Source organism: Giraffa tippelskirchi, chromosome 11 (genome assembly GCF_054371585.1).
Source record: "Giraffa tippelskirchi isolate mGirTip1 chromosome 11, T2T-mGirTip1v1.2.pri, whole genome shotgun sequence".
Classification (NCBI taxonomy): Eukaryota; Metazoa; Chordata; class Mammalia; order Artiodactyla; family Giraffidae; genus Giraffa; species Giraffa tippelskirchi.
In genome coordinates, this window is record NC_137285.1 from 93,503,837 (window position 1) to 93,523,075 (window position 19,239).

Consider the following 19,239-nt stretch of genomic DNA (forward strand, 5'->3'; position numbering starts at 1 on the left):
ATTGTTACAGATGGATTGAAGAGTCTAATAACTAACAAAAAAGATTTAATTATTAATCATTTAAGACTATCCCTGGTAACTTAGACTGATTAAGCTTTGTTGCTACAACCTTTATAAACTCATGTCAAATTATATGAGATTGCATAGCAAAGAAAACTAAAATAATAAAGTTAAAGAGGGACTGAGAAAATGGTTTTTGCTGTTATAAAACACAGACTTCTAAGATTTATAAAACTTTGTACATAATGGATAAAGAATAAAAATATTTAAAATTAAAATGAATAATATGAGAGCAAAATAAAAATTGTAAATATATTTAATTTCATCTATCATATTAAAAATAATTAAAGTTTTTTTTATTATTTATTTATTTATTTATTTTTTATAAATTTATTTATTTTAGTTGGGGGCTAATTACTTTACAATATTGTAATAGTTTTTGCCATACATTGACATGAATCAGCCATGGGTTTACATGTGTTCCCCTTCCTGGACCCCCCACCCACCTCCCTCCCCATCCCATCCCTCTGGGTCATCCCATTGCCCCGGCCCTGAGCCCTTGTCTCACGCATCGAACATGGAATGGTGTTCTGTTTCACATATGATAATATACATGTTTCAATGCTATCCTCCCAGAACATCCCACCCTCACCTTCTCCCTCAGAGTCCATAAAATTGTTCTATGAAAGAAGAACTTGTAGGGTGAGCTAATTGTATGATTAGGCCACCCGAGATGGCTGTTCTCTTGCTGGCTGTACATCCCCTTCACAATCAGACCCTGCTTCAGCTACATCCTACTCACCTGACTGATCTTGCCTCTTAATCATAGAACCCGATCAATAAATGCCTACATAGTTGCCCCCACCCCAGCTACTGACTGTTGTAATCTGTAAGTCAGAACAACTTCACAAAGATGGTTTATCAAAGGGGCAGTGAGGGTTGTGCTTTTCTGCTGGTTTCCCTGGTAACCAATGAGCCATTCTGGTATCAATTTTCTCTGTAACAATTCCCTCTTCTGACAAGGAAGACTCTTGCCGACCTGCCAGCTGCCACCCCTCAGAGTGTGTCTCTGTAGAACCCTCTTGCTTCTGGTGTAAGTAAGATCCCCCAACCACTGATGTCTCTCTTGCTAACTCTGTGTTCCTTCCATCTTGAGGCTGAGCAATTAAAAGGCTCGCAGTCCTGCCGGGTGCAGGTCAACCCTAACTTTAAGTGTGGCCAACTTTGAAAACTACAATCTCCCACTTGTTGCAAAACATAATTAAGAGTGGGGATTTTACTTTAGGAAAAATGTGGGTTTGCCTTGGGGTAAGTAAAGTCCTCTTGTCACTCCTATCTTCTGTGTAAAATAAATATAGAGAATTCCTTGGTCCGCCAGTGGTTAGGACTCTGCACTTTTCACTACTAAAGGTCTGGCTTCAATCCCTGGTTGGTGAACAAAGATCCCACAAGAGGCACAGACCACGCCCGCCCCCGGAAAAAAACCCTAGACAACAACAAAAGAAATAGAAGAAAAAATTTAATAAAGGAAAATAATGTTACAAAGTAACAAAGTTTTGCTTTCTCCAGCTGAAGATCCAAAATTAAGCAATGAGTTCCCCAAATGTCAGAATGATCATAGTTAACACTATGATCATTCTCTGGAAATATGTATAAGAAAGCAACACCATGTAACGATTCCAGTCCAGACCCCAGCTCTACCACTTTCCACGCAATCATGGACAAAAAATGATTAACTTCTTTGTATCTCAGTTATCTCATTAGTTAAAGAGTAGATAATAACATGTAATTTATGGAGTTTTGATGAAGGTTAATATCATCTTGCTAATTGTTCAAAGTTAGGCATTAATGTTTTGTATTCCTCTTCGTCCTCCTACTAAGAAGCAATTGGAAAATTATCTCATCATAAGTGAAAAGCTAAACTGGATTGCTTAAAAATATTTGCATAAATTTCCTTTGTGCTTTGCGTGTATAAGTGAGAAAAACAACCCCAGTTTACACATAAACCGCTGGCCGCAGTGTCAGAAGAGGCGGAAAAGGGACCCAGCGCCACGTCTGGCGGCGTCTGCACTCGCGGCCCCGGCGCCGCCTCCGCTGCCGGCGAATGGGCGCCGGCCGCCGCGGCCCGAGGCAGCTATTGGAAGAGGCGGCGCGGAGGGCGGTGCTGAGCGGGGGTCGCGCCGCGCCGCGCCGCGCCGCGGCCCGCACTGCTAAGCCGGAGAGAGCGGTCGGGGATCATGCCTGTGTTAGCGGCCCTTCTGTGGCGCGGCGCGCGCCGGCGCGGCCCCCTGCTTCAGAGGCGGGTGCAGGTGAGAGGGGCTGGGACTCGCCTCGCGGCCGGAAGGAGCCCTCGCTGCGGCCTCGGGCAGACCCCCGCCCCGCCCGGAGCCCAGAGCTCGCGCCCGGACGCGCAGGCCCTTCCGCGGCGTTCCCGCTCGCCGCGGCCCTGTCTGAATGCAGCCGTCGCTCTCGAGCGTCAAAGCGGGCAGGTGTTTTGACGCGCAGAAAGGCCCGGGGCTTGGTTTCGACCTTGCCCGACGGGTAACGAAGTCCGGTAAAACTGCTTCCCAGCTTTCCTTCGAAACATATTTGTGAACGTTTCTGTCAAGAGGTTTTAATTTCATGCCGTAGGTAATCATTTTGGGCTTACAGAGTGACAATAAATCGATGTGTCACCTCGGAGCAACTTCAGACCTATTAGGGAGAATAAAGGGCTCCTCGGTTTCTTGATGCGTGGCGCTTACGTACCAAGGCCGTCCAGAGCCTCGTTTCTGTTCTGGCTTGTTGTGCTTAGGGAACGCAGCAGCGACAGCCTTGGAAGAATCTACTATTTTCCATCCATCAGAGCAAGCTAGCTTGCACCACAGCTTTAGGGTCTGGAAAAAGCCAAGGAGTAGGTCGAGAATTTCAGGGTGTGGCTGTGAGGCGTGACTTTTCTAGTTTGGTTGGAGCAATAAAGTTTGAAATCTAGTTCTATTGTTAAGAGTTTGAATTTGACTTAAGTCAATGAGGACCGTTTATATTTTTGTTATTGTCATAATTAGAGGTCTAGGACGATTGAAGTGGGGGAAAATCTCCTGCATTATGCAAGAGACTGTGAAAGAATAAATGTAGAACTTGTCAAATGCAGAGTGAGAATGGAGAACCAAGGGAAAAGGAAAAGTCTAAAATTAATCCTGGGTGACTGAGATAATAGAAGTCTGGAGAAGTGGGTTTCCAGGAAACGTGAGTTCTTAGTGGATATGTTAGTTTGTGGTAAATCACAAAAATGTGACTAGGACATCCTGAGCTTCAAACCAGAGTTTACTAGGTGAATTAGGTGAAAACTAGGTACTTAAGTTTGTAAAAAGCAAAACAATAAAGTGCAGAACCCTCTTGAGTTCAGCTCAGTCGCTCAGTCGTGTCTGACTCTTTGCGACCCCATGAACCACAGCACGCCAGACCTCTCTGTCCATCACCAACTCCCGGAGTCCACCCAAACCCATGTCCATCGAGTCGGTGATGCCATCCAGCCATCTCATCCTCTGTCGTCCCCTTCTCCTCCTGCCCTCAATCTTTCCCAGCATCAGGATCTTTTCCAAGAGTCAGCTCTTTGCATCAGGTGGCCAAAGTATTGGAGTTTCAGCTTCAACATCAGTCCTTCCAGTGAACACCCAGGACTGATCTCCTTTAGGATGGACTGGTTGGATTTCCTTGCAGTCCAAGGGACTCTCAGGAGTCTTCTCCAACACCACAGTTCAAAAGCATCAAGTCTTCGGTACTCAGCTTTCTTCACAGTCCAACTCTCACATCCATACGTGACCACTGGAAAAACCATAGCCTTGACTAGACGGACCATTGTTGGCAAAGTCATGTCTCTGCTTTTTAATATGCTGTCTAGGTTGATCATAACTTTCCTTCCAAGGAGTAAGGGTCTTTTAATTTCATGGTTGCAGTCACCATCTGCAGTGATTTTGGAGCCCAGAAAAATAAAGTCAGCCACTGTTTCCCCATCTGTCTGCCATGAAGTGATGGGACCGGATGCCATGATCTTAGTTTTCTGAACCCTCTTAATTTAGTTTCATTAACAGCTCAAAATCAAACACAAATGTTGCCGATGAGAAAAATGAAGCTGTAGATTATCTAGCGTGTGATTTGTGGTGTTCATTTGTTACTGAAATTAAGTGGTCATTTACTGAAGCATGGAGATACAGTTTGTTTTAACAGGATTTTCAGTATTCAGTGCCATTTTGTGGAATGAAACGTAATCTCTAACCTATTAAACTGGCTTTTTCTCATTTGCCTTCAAAAACACACAGGTCTCCCTTAATCAGCAACAAACTTTTATGAACTTAATCAGAGCTATTTGCTTTCCAACTGGAATTGTTTTTTTCTTATAGTCAAAAGAGTAGTCCTCTTTGTCACCCTTGTTTACATCCATTTGCCTTCAAACCTCTGCAGTTAGATTTCTATACTACCCAACTGAAGGATACCACTGCTTTTCATTTCCTGTGTTTCTTCTTGACCTTTCTTTATACTATATTTGACAATGTTGATGGGGCTTCCCTGGTAGCTCTGTGGGACTTCCCTGGTAGTTCAGTCCGTAAAGAATCTGCCTGCAGTGCAGGAGATATGGTGTTCAGTCCCGGGTCAGGAAGATCTCCTGGAGAAGGAAATGGCAACCCACTCCAGTATTCTTGACACTGTTGATTATCCCCTCCTTTAAACTCCTGTCTTGCTGTTTTGAACCAAGTTAATTTTCTTTCTTTTTTTTTTGTAACTTTCAGCTTTTTATTTTGTGTTGAGGTATAGCCAGTTAACAATGTTGTGGTAGTTTCAGGTGAAGAGCGAAGGAACGTAGCATTGCATATATGTGTATCCATTCTCCCCCAAAGCCCACTCCATCCAGGCTGGCACATAATGTTGAGCAGAGTTCCATGTACTACACAGTAGGTCTTTGTTGGTTATGCATTTTAAATATAGCAGTATGTACGTGACCTTCCCAAAGTCCCTATCTATCTTCTCCCACCCTCCCCCCACAACTCTAAGTTCATTTTCTAAGTCTCTGAGTCTCTTTCTGTTTTGTAAGTAACTTCATTTATATAGTTTATTTTTAGATTCCATGTATAAGGGATGTCATATGATATTTCTCCTTCTCTGTCTGACTGACTTTTAGGTCTATCCATGTTGCTGCAAATGGCATTATTTCATTCTTTTTAATGGCTGAGTAATATTCCGTTGTATATATGTACCACATCTTCTTTATCCATTCCTTTGTTGACAGACATTTAGGTTTATTCCATGTCTTGGCTATTGTAAACAGTGCTTCAATGAACACTGGGGTATGTGTATCCTTTTGGATCATGTTTTTTTCCAGATATATGCCCAGGAGTGGAATTGGGGGGATCATATGGTAGTTCTATCTTTAGTTGTTTAAGGAACCTCCATACTGTTCTCTGTAGTGGCTGTAATAATTTACATTCCCACCAAAGTGGAAGGAGGGGTCCCTTCTCTCCATAACCTTTCCAACATTTGTTGTTTGTGGATTTTTTGATGATAGCCATTTTCACTGATGTGAAGTGATATCTCATTGTAGTATTGATTTGCAGTTCTCTAATAACTAGCGATGTTAAACATCTTTTCATGTGCCTATTGGCCATCTTTATGTCCTCTTTGGAGAAATGTTTATTCAGGTTGTCTCCCATTTTTTGAGCGGGTTGTTTTTTTGATGCTATTAAGCGTCCTAAGCCGTTTGTAAATTTTGGAGACTAATCCCTTAAAGCTCACATCACTTGCAAATGTTTTCTCCCAGTCTGTGGGTTGTATTTTCATTTTGTTTATTGTTTCCTTTGCTTTGCAAAAGCTTTTGAGTTTAAGTCGGTGCTATTTGTTTATTTTTGCTTTTTTTCCCATTATTATGGGCGATGGATCAAAAAAGATATTGCTGTGACTTATGTCAGACAGTGTTCTGCCTGTGTTTTCCTCTAGGGGTTTTATAGTGTCCAGTCTCACATTTAGGTCTTCAATCCACTTTGAGCTTATTTTTGTGTATGGAGTTAAGGAATGATCTAATTTCATTTTTTTTACATGTGACTGTCCAGTTTTCCCAGCACCATTTGTTGAAGAGGTTCTTTCTAACATTGTGTAGAATTGTCTTTGTCATAGATAAATAGACCATAGGTGCATGGGCTTATTTCTGGGTTTTCTATCCTGTTCCATTGATCCATATTTCTATTTTTATGGCAGTGCCATACTGTTTTGATGACTGTAGCTTTGCAGTATAGTCTGAAGTTAGGCGTCTGAGTCCTCCCGCTACCTTTTTCTTTTTCAGCATTGCTTTGGCTATTTGGGGCCTTTTATGTCTCCATATAAATTTTGAGATTTTTTTTTCAAGTTCTGTGAAAAATGTCATTGGTAATTTGTTAGGGATTTCATTGAATCTGTAGATTGCCTTGGGCATTAGTCATTTGACAGTATTGATTCTTCCAATCCACTGAAAGGGTATATATTTCCATCTGTGAATATATTCTTTAATTTCTTTCATCAACATCATAGTTTTCAGAGTACAGGTCTCCTTAGGTAGCTTTATTCCTAGCCATTTTATTCTTTTTGATGCAATGGTAAATGGAATTGCTTCTTGAATTTCTCTTTCTGATCTTTTGTTGTTAGTGTATAGAAATGCAACAGTTTTCTGTGTATTAATTTTGTAACCTGCAATTACCAAATTCATTGATGAGTTCTAGTAGTTCTCTGGTAGCATCTTTAGGATCTTCGATGTATAGTATTCTGTCATCTGCAAGCAGTGACAGTTTAACTTCTTCTCCAATTTGGATTCCCTTTACCTCTTTTTCTTCTCTGATTGCTCTAGCTAGGATGTCCAAAATTATGTTGAATAAAAGTGGTCCTTTTCATGTTTGTCTTGTTCTTGGTCTTAGAGGGAATGTATTCAGCTTTTCACCACTGAGCATGATGCTAGCTGTAGATTTGTCATATCTGGCCTTTATTATGTTGAGGTATATAGCCTCTATGCCCACTTTCTGGAGAGTTTTTATCATAAATGGGTGGTGAATTTTATCAAAAACTTTTTCTGCATCTACTGAATGATCAAATGGTTTTCATTCTTCAATTTGTTGATGTGGTGTATCAGATTTATTGATTTGGGGATGTTGAAAAATCCTTACATCTCTTGGATGGATACCAGAGATCACGATCTCTGATCATGGTGTATGATCTTTTTAATGTATTTTTGGATATGAATTGCTAGTATTTTGTTGAGGATTTTGGAATCTATGTTTATCAGTGATCCTGGCCTGTAAATTTCTTTTTTGTGGTATCTTTCTCTGGTTTTGGTTTTGGGGTGATGGTGGCCTCATAAAATGAGTTCAGAAGTTTTTCTTCCCCTGCAATTTTTTGGAACAGTTTCAGAAGGATAGGTGTTAACTCTTCTCTAAATATTTGATAAAAATTCACCTGTGAAGCTGTAGGGTCCTGGATTTGTTTGTTGGAAGGTTTTTTTTTATTATTATTATTAAATAAATTTATTTATTTTAGTTGGGGGCTAATTACTTTACAATATTGTAGTGGTTTTTGCCATACATTGACATGAATCAGCCATGGGTTTACATGTGTTCCCCTTCCTGGACGCCCCCTCCCACCTCCCTCCCCATCCCATCCCTCTGAGTCATCCCATTGCCCCAGCCCTGAGCATTTGTCTCATGCATCGAACATGGAATGGTGTTCTGTTTCACATATGATAATGTTGGGAGGTTTTTAGACATCATTTCAATTTTAGTGCTTCTGATTGGCCTGTTTATATTTTCTGTTTCTTCCTGGTTCATCTTAGGGAGACTGTAGCTTTCTAAGAATTTTTCCATTTCTTCCAGGTGTCCGTTTTATTGGCATACAGTGTTCATAGTGGTCTCTTATGACCCTATGGAGTATTTCTGTGGAGTCAGCTGTAGCTTCATTTTCATTTTTAATTTTACTGATTTGAGTGCTCCCCCTTCTTTTGTTGATGAGTCTGGCTAACGGTTTATAAATTTTCTTTATCTTTTCAAAGAACCAGCTTTTAGTTTTATTGATCTCTGAGATTGTTTTCTTTGTCTCTATTTCATTTAATTCTGCTCTGATCTTTATTATTTCCTTCTTTCTACTAACTTTATGTTTTGTTTGTTCTTCTTTCTCTAGTTGTTTTAGGTATAAGGTTAGATTTTTTAGTTGAGATTTATCTTGTTTCTTGCAGTAAGATTTTATTGCTCTAAACTTCCCTCTGAGAACTGCTTTAGCTGCACCCCATAAGTTTTGGACCAGTGTGCTTTCATTTTCATTTGTGTCTAGTTTTTTTTTGTTTTTTCTTTGATTTCTTCAATGATCCAGTGGTTGTTTAGTAGAATACTGTTTAGCCACCACGTGTTTGTGTTTCTTAGAGGTTTTTTTTCTTGTTTATTTTTAATCTCATAGTGTTGTGATCAGAAAAGATGCTTGATATGATTTCAGTTTTCTTAAGTTTACTAAGGCTTGCCTTGTGGCCCATCATGTGGTCAATCCTTGAGAATATTCTTGTGCACTTGAGAAGAATGAGTAGTCTGCTGCTTTTGCATGGAATGCTCTATAAATATCAATTAAGTCTAATTCATCTAAAGTGTCAATTAAGACCTGCATTTCCTTATTGATTTTCTGTCTGGATCATCTGTCCATTGATGAAATTGGGATATTAATGTCCTCCCCATTATCATGTTGTTGTCAATTTGTGCCTTTATGTTGGTTTGTATTTGCCTTACATATTGAGGTGCTCCTATGTTGGGTGCATATATATTTATAATTGTTATATCTTCTTCTTAGATTGAACCCTTGATCATTATGTACTGTCCTTCTTTGTCTCTTATAACAGTCTTTGTTTGAAAGTCTGTTTAGTCGGATATGAATGTTGCTGCTCTAGCTTTCTTATGATTTCCATTTGCATGAAATACCTTCTCCCATCCCCTTACTTTCAGTCTGAAAGTGTCCATAGGTTTGAGGTGGGTCTCTTGTAGACAGCATATATATGGGTCTTGTTTTTTTATCCACCCAGCCAGTCTGTGTCTTTTGGCTGGTGCATTTAATCCATTTATACTTAAGGTAATTATTAATGTGTATGATCCTACATACATAGGACTTCCCAGGTGGCTCAGTCAGTAAAGAATCTGCCTATATGGGAGACCTGGGTTCGATCCCTGGGTTGGGAAGATTCCCTGGCAGGGCATGGCAACCCACTCCAGTATTCTTGCCTGGAGAATCCCCATGGACAGAGGAGCCTGGCGGGCTGCAGCCCATGGGGTTGCAAAGTGTCAGACATGACTGTGTGGCTAAGCACACATGGCACATGATCCTGTTCAGTCGCTCAGTCGTGTCCGACTCTTTGTGACCGCATGGACTGCGCACGCCAGGCTTCCCTGTCCATCACCAGCTCCCAGAGCTTGCTAAAACTCATGTCCATTGAGTCAGTGATGCCATCCAACCATCTCATCCTCTGGGTCCCCTACTCCTCCTGCCTTCAATCTTTCCCGGCATAAGGGTCTTTTCCAGTGAGTCAGTTCTTCACATCAGGTGACCAGAGTATTGGAGCTTCAGCTTCAGCATTAGTCCTACCAGTGAGTGTTCAGGACTGATTTCCTTTAGGATTGACAGGATTGATCTCTTTGCAGTTCAAGAGACTCTCAAAAGTCTTTTCAAACACTGCAGTTCAAAAGCATCAATTCTTTGGCTCTCAGCTTTCTTTATGGTCCACCTCTCACATCCATACATGACTACTGGAAAAACCATAGCTTTGACTACATGGATCTTTGCTGACAAAGTAATGTCTCTGCTTTTTAATGTGCTGTCTAGGTTGGTCATAGCTTTTCTTCCAAGGAGCATGTGTCTTTAATTAATTTCATGACTGCAGTCACCATCTTCAGTGATTTTGGAGCTCAAGAAAATTAAGTCAGCCTCTGTTTCCATTGTTTCCCCTTCTATTTGCCATGAAATATGTAAAACTCAACAGTGGCCACAGGGCTGGAAAAGGCCAGTTTTCATTCCAGCCCGAAAGAAAGGCAATGCCAAAGAATGCTCAAACTACTGCACAATTGCACTCATCTCACACGCTAGTAAAGTAATACTCAAAATTCTCGCAGCCAGGCTTCAGCAATACGTGAACTGTGAACTTCCAGATGTTCAAGCTGGTTTTAGAAAAGGCAGAGGAACCAGAGATCAAATTGCAACATCCAATGGATCATTGAAAAAGCAAGAGAGTTCGAGAAAAACATCTAGTTCTGCTTTATTGACTATGCCAAAGCCTTTGTGTGGATCACAATAAACTGGCAAAAATTCTGAAAGAGCTGGGAATTCCAGACCACCTGACCTGTCTCCTGAGAAACCTGTATGCAGGTCAGAAAGCAACAGTTAGAACTGGACATGGAACAACAGACTGGTTCCAAATAGGAAAAGGAGTACGTCAAGGCTGTATATTGTCTCCCTGCTTATTTAACTTATATGCAGAGTACATCATGAGAAATGCTGAGCGGGAAGAAGCACGAGCTGGAATCAAGATCGCCGGGAGAAATATCAATAACCTCAGATATGCAGATGACACCACCCTTATGGCAGAAAGTGAAGAAGAACTAAAAAGCCTCTTGATGAAAGTGAAAAAGAGTGAAAAAGTTGGCTTAAAGCTCAACATTCAGAAAACTAAGATCATGGCATCTGGTCCCTTCACTTCATGGGAAATAGATGGGGAAACAGTGGAAACAGTGTCAGGCTTTATTTTTTGGGGCTCCAAAATCACTGCAGATGGTGATTGCAGCCATGAAATTAAAAGACGCTTGCTCCTTGGAAGGAAAGTTATGACCATAGACAGCATATTAAAAAGCAGAGACATTACTCTGTCAACAAAGGTCCATCTAGTCAAGGCTATAGTTTTTCCAGTAGTCATGTATGGATGTGAGATTTGGACTGTGAAGAAAGCTGAGCACCAAAGAATTGATGCTTTTGAACTGTGGTGTTGGAGAAGACTCTTGAGAGTCCCTTGGACTGCAAGGAGATCCAACCAGTCAAGCCTAAAGGAGATCAGTCCTGAGTGTTCATTGGAAGGACTGATGTTGAAGCTGAAACTCCAATACTTTGGCCACCGGATTCGAAGAGCTGACTCATTGGAAAAGACCCTGATGCTGGGAAGGATTGGGGGCAGGAGGAGAAGGGGATGACAGAGGATGAGATGGCTGGATGGCATCACAGACTCGATGAACATGAGTTTGGGTAAACTCTGGGAGTTGGTGATGGACAGGGAGGCCTGGCGTGCTGCGACTCATGGGGTCACACAGTCGGACATGACTGAACGACTGAACTGAACTGAACTGATGGGACAGAATGCCATGATCTTAGTTTTTTGAATGTTGAGTTTTAAGCCAGCTTTTTCACTCTCTTCTTTTACTTGCATCAAGAGGCTCTTTAGTTCTTCTTCGCTTTCTGCCATTAAAGTGTTCTCATTTGCATATCTGAGGTTATTGATATTTCTCCTGGCAACCTTGATTCCAGCTTGTGCTTCATCCAGCCTGGCATTTCACATGATGTACTCTGCATATACGTTAAAAAAGCAGGGTGACAATATACAGCCTTGACGTAAACCTTTTCCAATTTGGAACCAGTCCATTGTTCCAGGTCCAGTTCTAATTTTTGCTTCTTGACCTGCATACAGATTTCTCAGGAGGCAGGTAAGGTGGTCTGGTATTCCCATCTCTGGAAGAATTTTCCACAATTTGATGTGATCCACAAAGTCAAAAGCTTTAGCCTAGTCAATTAAGGAGTAGATGTTTTTCTGGAACTCCGTACTTTTTCTATGATTCAGCGGATGTTGGCAATTTGATCTCTGGTTCCTCTGCCTTTTCTAAATCCAGCTTGAACATCTGGAATTTTTCAGTTCACATACTGTTGAAGCCTGTCTTGGATAATTTTGAGCATGACTTTGCTATCGTGTGAGATGAGTGCAATTGTGCTATAGTTTGAACATTCTTTGGCATTCCCCTTCTTTGGGGCTGGAATGAAAACTGACCTTTTCCAGTCCTGTGGCCACTGCTGAGTTTTCCAAATTTGCTGGCACAATGAGTGCAGCACTTTAACAGCATCATCTTTTAGGATTTGAAATAGCTCAGCTGGAATTCCATGACTTCCACTAGCTTTGCTCGTAGTGATGCTTCCTAAGGCCCACTTGACTTCACACTCTGAGATTACTAGCTCTTGGTGAGTGATCACACAATTGTGGTTATCTGATTCATTAAGATCTTTTTTGTGTAGTTCTTTTGTGTATTAGTGCCACCTTTTTAAAATATCTTTTGCTTCTGTTAGGTCTATTTACCATTTCTATCTTCTATGTGCCATCTTTGCATCTTTGCATAAAATTTTTTCTTGGTATCTCTTAGTTTTCTTGATGAGATCTCTGGTCTTTGCCATTCTATTGTTTTCCTCTATTTCTTTGCATTGTTCACTTAGGAATGCTTACTTGTCTCTCCTTGCTATTCTTTGGATATCTTTACTTTTCTCCCTTTCCTTTCACTTCTCTTTTTTTTTCTCAGCTATTTGTAAAGCCTCCTCAGACAACCGTTTTGCCTTTTTGCATTTCTTTTTTTGGGGTGGGTTTTGATCACCACCTCTTGAGCAGTGTCAGGAACCTCGTCCATAGTTCTTCAGACACTCTGTCTATGCGATCTAATCCCTTGAATCTATTTGTCATTTCCACTGTATAATCATAAGGGATTTGATTTAGGTCAGACCCTAGTGGCCTAGTCGTTTTCCCTAGTTTCTTCAACTTAAATCTGAATTTGGCAATAAGGAGTTCATGATCTGAGCCACAGTCAGCTCCCGGTCTTGTTTTTGCTGACTGTATAGAGCTACTCCATCTTCGACTGCAAAGAATATAATCAGTCTGAATTTGGTATTGACCCTCTGGTGATGTCCATGTATAGTGTCGTCTCTTGTGTTGTTGGAAGAGGGTGTTTGCTATGACCAGCACATTCTCTTGGCAAAACTCTGTTAGCCTTTGCCCTACTTCATTTTGTACTCCAATGCCAAATTTGCCTGTTACCTTAGGTATCTCTTGACTTTGTACTTTTGTATCCAGTCCCCTATGATGAAAAGGACATCTTTTTTTTGTTGTTGTTATTTCTAGAAAATCTTGTAGGTTTCGTGGAAGACCTTCAGCTTCTTCAGCATTAGTGGTTGGGGCATAGACTTGGATTACTGTGATACTGAATGGTTTGCCTTGGAAATGAACAGAGATCGTTCTGTCCTTTTTGAGATTGCCCCCGAGCACTGCATTTAGGACTCTTGTTGACTGTGACGGCTACTCCATTTCTTCTAATGGATTCTTGCTCACAGTAGTAGATATAATGGTCATCTGAATTAAATTCTCCTATTCTGGTCCATTTTAGTTCGCTGATTCCTAAAATGTCGATGTTCACTGTTGCCATCTCCTGTTTGACCACTTCCAATTTATACAGATTCATGGACCCAGCATTCCAGGTTCCTATGCAGTATTGTTCTTTATAGCATCACACTTTACTTTCACCACCAGACACATCCACAGCTGGGTGTTGTTTCTGCTTTGGCTCAGCCTCTTCATTCCTTCTGGGGCTATTTCTCTGCTCTTTTCCAGTAGCATATTGGGCACCTACCGACCTGGGGAGTTCATCTTTCAGTGTCCTGTCTTTTTGCCTTTTCATACTGTTCATGGGGTTCTCAAGGCAAGAATGCTCTAGTGGTTTGCCATTCCCTTCTCCAGTGGACCACGTTTTATCATGTGTGTATATATGGTAAATTATATTTATCCATAATGGGGTGATACTGCTTGGGTTTGAAATCCCATGTCTGCACCCTGTTGGCTCTGGGACTCTGGGCAGGTTATTTGACCTGCCAGTGCTTAAGTTTCTTTACCTGTAAAATAAGAATAGTGATACCCACCCATTAGCTTGTTCTGTATATAAAACATGCTCCGTATCCATCTGTTTGCATCCACCCCGCTTGTGATCTCCCTAGCATTTGCCACGTGAGCTCTTGCCCAGTCTCCTTCCCCTTTTTACTCCTGCCCCTGCAGTCATTCTGTACACTTCTGCCAGAGTGGTCTTTTTATAATAGTAAAGCCGTCAGTGCTTCTCGTTATACAGACTAGAATCCAGACTCCTTCTCAGGCCCTCTTTGGTCGCTGCTTGCTTCTTTAGTCTCAGCCAGACTTGTGTTCTCTTGAGTATGTGGCTCCTGCTACACTGGTCCACTTTTTCTACTTAGCATGTGTCAAGTTTGTTCCTAATTCAAGGCCTTTGTCTTAGTTCTTCCTAATGCTTCAGATGCTCTTTCCCTTGACTTTTCCCAGGCTGACTCTCTTAATATTCAATTTCTCAGCTCCAGTGACATCTCCAGAGAGCCTTCTTCTGAACATCCTATGTGAAACAGGCCCTCATTCTGTAACTCATTATCCCATTTTGTTGACTTCAAAATATACTTACCCTACCTGAAATGTTTTTCAGAGGTGCTAATAAGACCAGACTTTGTTTATTTGTTAAGTGTTTCTTGCCATCATTGGGATAAAACAATAAAATTAGTCTCTTCTTGAAACTCACAGTCTGATAGGGAAACAGTGAGGCCAGTGAGGGAACTATATGTTTTGGAAAAATAGAGCATGCATAGGCGTGCTGCAGAAGCTAAGATTGAAGTGCCTGCCTGCATTGTAAGGGTGGTCTCTAGAGTGCTTGGAGCAGATGAGCTGTCTTTGAAAGATGATTGTGACATGCAAATAAAATTTAAGTGGCCATGTTCATTTATCACGTATCTTGATCCTAGTATTTGCCATTCCTGGGATGTTTAATGAGCTCGAGGCATTATGCCAAGTGACAAGGATGTAGCAGTGAATGAGGAAGGAGGAAGGCAGAAGAGAGGATTGCTCTCAGGAAGCTTGTATTATGTGGAGAGAGAGTAAATATGTATACCTTGTATTTACACAGTGTGAGAGGTGCTTTCAAGGAAATAATCATGTTGACATAGAAGCTGACTTAAAAGTAGTCAGGGAGAGGTACTGTGCAGTTGTGTTGTTTGAGCCGAATCCTGAAGAACAAAAATGAACCAGGCAAGGCAAGCTGGAGAAGGACTGTTAACTGGTAGAGGCACCCTGTAAAGAGCTTGAGGTGGAAATGGGTTCAGAACAAAGAGGAGGCTGGTGTGGCTGGCACAGAATAAGAGTGGTATAAATGGAAAGAAAATCAGGAGCCAGATCATACCATCCTGGTCATCAGGAGCTCCAGTTCCAAGAGCCAAGAATTTGAGGGTAAGGGATAAACTTTGGATATCATTCCAAGAGCAGTGGAAAGCCATCACAGGATTTTAACCAGGGGAGTGATACAATCTGATTTATGTTTTGTGTGTGTGTGTGTGTTTGTGTGTTTTGGTTTTGTTTTTTTGGTCCATACCATGCAGCTTATGGGATCTTAGTTCCTCTGGGACCTCAATTCCCCGATGAAGGATTGAACCTGAGCCACAGCAGTGAAAGTGCCCAATTCTAACCATTGGACCTCTAGGAAACTCCCTGATTTACATTTTAAAAACTAGATGCACTGAAGAAGGGAAGTTGGGGATGCAGGAAATGAAGTAGAGGCTGTACAGTGGCAAAAAAAACAGTGGCTGTGCAGGTGAAGTAGAGTGGAAGAATTTAGGTACATTTTAGACACAGTATTGACAGTACCTGTGATAGAATATCTCTGAGTATTAGGCAAAGATGGAGGGTGAGTCCTTAGATTTTTGGCTTAGCTCCTGGGCAGATTGTGATGTGATGTCCTGAGGTGGGATATACTGGAAAGAAACTAGTGTTCTAGGGTGGCAATGGAGAGCCATGTGTTGGACAGTAAAATCAGGCTAATCAAGTTGGCACTTGGATATATGAGTCTGGAGGTCAATTGAGTGGTCAAGACTAGAGATAGAAATTTGGAAATCATCAGGACATGCTGCTGCTGCTGCTGCTCCTGCTGCTGCTAAGTCGCTTCAGTCTTGTCCGCCTCTGTGCGACCCCATAGAAGGCAGCCCAGCAGGCTCCGCTGTCACTGGGACTCTCCAGACAAGAATACTGGAGTGGGTTGCCATTTCCTTCTCCAGTGCATGAAAGGGAGAAGTGAAAGTGAAGTCGCTCAGTCGTGTCCGACTCTTAGCGACCCCATGGACCATAGCCTACCAGGCTCCTCCGTCCATGGGATTTTCCAGGCAAGAGTACTGGAGTAGGGTGCCATTGCCTGCTGTTTAAAGCCATGGGGCTAGATATGATTATGGAGACAGTGAAGTTTGAAAATTAAAAGGGGCCTGGAACAAAGCCCTGGGACATTCCAGCAGTTAGAGGTTGGGAAGGGAATGATACGAAGGCTGAGAAAAATAACGAGAGAGATAAGAGGTGGACCACAAGATTGTGTTAAGATGGAAGCCAGGAAGAAGGGTTTGGATAATGGTTTATACATATCACCTCATTTCAGTCTCAAAACACCTTGTGCAGAGTATTTTAGAAAACCAAGGTTAACACTCAAGAATACTCAGTTTCTCAGTCTGTGGAAGGATGGGATAAGGGGAGGGGAGGGAGACTCCAGGGAGGGAGCATCACTATGAACAAAGTAGCGAAGGTGATGGAATTCCAGCTGAGCTACTGCAAATCCTAAAAGATGATGCTGTTAAAAGTGCTGCACTCAATGTGCCAGCAAATTTGGAAAACTCAGCAGTGGCCACAGGACTGGAAAAGGTCAGTTTTCATTCCAGTCCCAAAGAAGGGGAATGCCAAAGAATGTTCAAACTATAGCACAATTGCACTCATCTCACATGATAGCAAAGTCATGCTCAAAATTATCCAAGATAGGCTTCAACAGTACGTGAACCGAAAAATTCCAGATGTTCAAGCTGGATTTAGAAAAGGCAGAGGAACCAGAGATCAAATTGCCAACATCCATTGGATCATAGAAAAAGCAAGAGAATTCCGGAAACACATCTACTTCTGCTTTATTGATTATGCCAAAGCCTTTGATTGTGTAGATCACAATAGACTGTGGAAAATTCTTCCAGAGATGGTAATACCAGACCACCTTGCCTGCCTCCTGAGAAATCTGTATGCAGGTCAAGAAGCAACGGTTATAACTGGACATGGAACAATGGACTGGTTCCAAATTGGGAAAGGTTTACGTCAAAACTGTATATTGTCACCCTGCTCTTTTAACTTATATGCAGAGTACATCATGTGAAATGCCAGGCTGGATGAAGCACAAGCTGGAATCAAGATTGCCGGGAGAAATATCAATAACCTCACATACGCAGATGCCACCACCCTTATCACAGAAAGCAAAGAGGAGCTGAAGAGCCTTTTGATGAAAGTGAAAGAGGAGAGTGAAAAAGCTGGCTTAAAACTCAACGTTCAGAAAACTAAGATCATGGCACCCTGTCCCATCACTTCATGGCAAATAGATGGGGAAACAATGGAAACAGTGACAGACTTTATTTTTTGGGCTCCAAAATCACTGCAGATGGTGACTGCAGCCATGAAACTAAAACACTCTTGCTCCTTGGGAGGAAAGCTATGACAAATCTAGCCAGCATATTAAAAAGCAGAGACATTACTTTGCTGACAAAGATCCGTCTAGTCAAAACTATGGTTTTTCCAGTGGTCATGTATAGATGTGAGAGTTCGAGTATAAAGAAAGCTGAACGTTGAAGAATTGATGGTTTTGAGCTGTGGTGTTGGAGAACACTCTCGAGAGTCCTTTGGACTGCAAGGAGATCCAACCAGTCAGTCCTACAGGAAATCAGTCCTGAATATTCATTGGAAGAACTGATCCTGAAGCTAAAACTTCATTACTTTGGCCACCTGATGCGAAGAACTAACTCATTGGAAAAGACCCTGATGCTGGAGAAGATTGAAGGCAGGAGGAGAAGGGGACAACAGAGGATGAGATGGTTTGATCGCATCACCGACTTGATGGACATGAGTTTGAGCAAACTCCAGGAGTTGGTGATGGACAGGGAAGCCTGGTGTTCTGTAGTCCATGGGGTCGCAAAGAAGGAGACATGACTGAGCAACTGAAGTGAGGGAGACTCAAGAGACTCACTCATATATATGTAATTGTGACTGATTTGCGTTGTTATATGACAGTAACCAACACATATCATTAAGTAATTTTCTACCAATAGAAAAAAAAAAAAAGGAAAACTCAGCTGGTAAACCCAGGCTCTTAACCACTGTGGGTGTTTCACAAAAAAGAAAAGTGAGTCCCAGGTTGCCAAGAGGATGAGATGAACATAGCGTTATTGGATTTTGCTGTCCACATATTGTTAATCTTGCTCAAAGCCAACTGTAGGATAGATAAAAGCCGGAGTGGGTTGAATAGTAAATAGGAGGTGATGACAGGAGACAAACTCTAGGTAACTTGGAGAACTTCTCTTGTATGGAGGAGCTAAGAAATGGGGTGCAAGCTCAGTGGGACTCTGGGTTAAGAGAAGTTTGTTTAATTCTTTCAGTTGGGAGGAGCCAGAGCCTATTACTGTGCTTGCAGAATAGTCGAGGAGTAAAGGGGATGAATAATGGAAGGGGGAACGGTTAACTGAAGATGTGGCACCTTTGAAAAAGCACTGAAATGGGATCCAGGGCAAAGTGGAGAGGCCCAGGGAGCCTTCAGTTAAACAGAAACAGAACCTTTAAAGTGGTTTAGGAAAGGCTCTTTGATTGCAAGGAAAAATATCACACTAGCTAAGTAGAAAGTGGCTTTTTTGAAGATATACACTAGGTAAGCTCTTGGGCATTAAAGTTAGGAAAGAAAGTGAAGCTGGCCTTGGTTTGGAAGCCTATCTAGAAAATCATTAACTAGGTTACCTTGTTTTGTCTCTTGTAGTATGCCATGGTCTTTCCTTCCTTTTCTGAGTGTATATGTCACATTCCTTTGCGTCTCTGCTCACTCGTGGCTTTTCTCTTTGCTGTAAGCTCTGCTTTTCGTGGCAATGCTGACTGACTCCAGCCCCTTGGCCCTCTCACTGCTCACCTGATCAGCCGGTTGATCAGGTTTCTCAGAGTGCTAGCTTAGTTCATTTCAGTTTTGAAATGGGGCATAGTTCATTCCATTTTTGGTCCATCAGCTCTGGCCAGTGGGAGGAGGATGGGAGTCACCTTGTAGGTACTTAGGGCTGTCCCTCCCAGACTCTCTGAGTAAGGGGTGTAGTTGGAAAGACAAAGACTGGCATGTTCAC

The 19,239-nt window shown here is 41.8% G+C and overlaps 1 protein-coding gene across 6 annotated transcripts in view; it reads left to right on the forward strand.

Moving 5' to 3' along the window:
* The first annotated feature begins 2,206 nt into the window (after positions 1-2,206).
* Positions 2,207-19,239, forward strand: part of ACAT1 (acetyl-CoA acetyltransferase 1) — a 30,500-nt gene continuing 13,467 nt past the window's right edge. For 4 of the 6 annotated variants that reach the window (XM_081545352.1, XM_081545349.1, XM_081545350.1 and 1 more), the window contains exon 1: positions 2,207-2,309. Coding sequence is in view for 3 of the 6 variants with exons in the window: in XM_081545349.1 (XP_081401475.1) it covers positions 2,238-2,309 (72 nt within the window). In the remaining 3 variants the exon portion in view is untranslated. Of the gene's footprint in view, positions 2,555-19,239 lie in introns of all 6 variants that reach the window. The other 2 variants (XM_081545354.1, XM_081545351.1) reach the window with 1 other exon arrangement.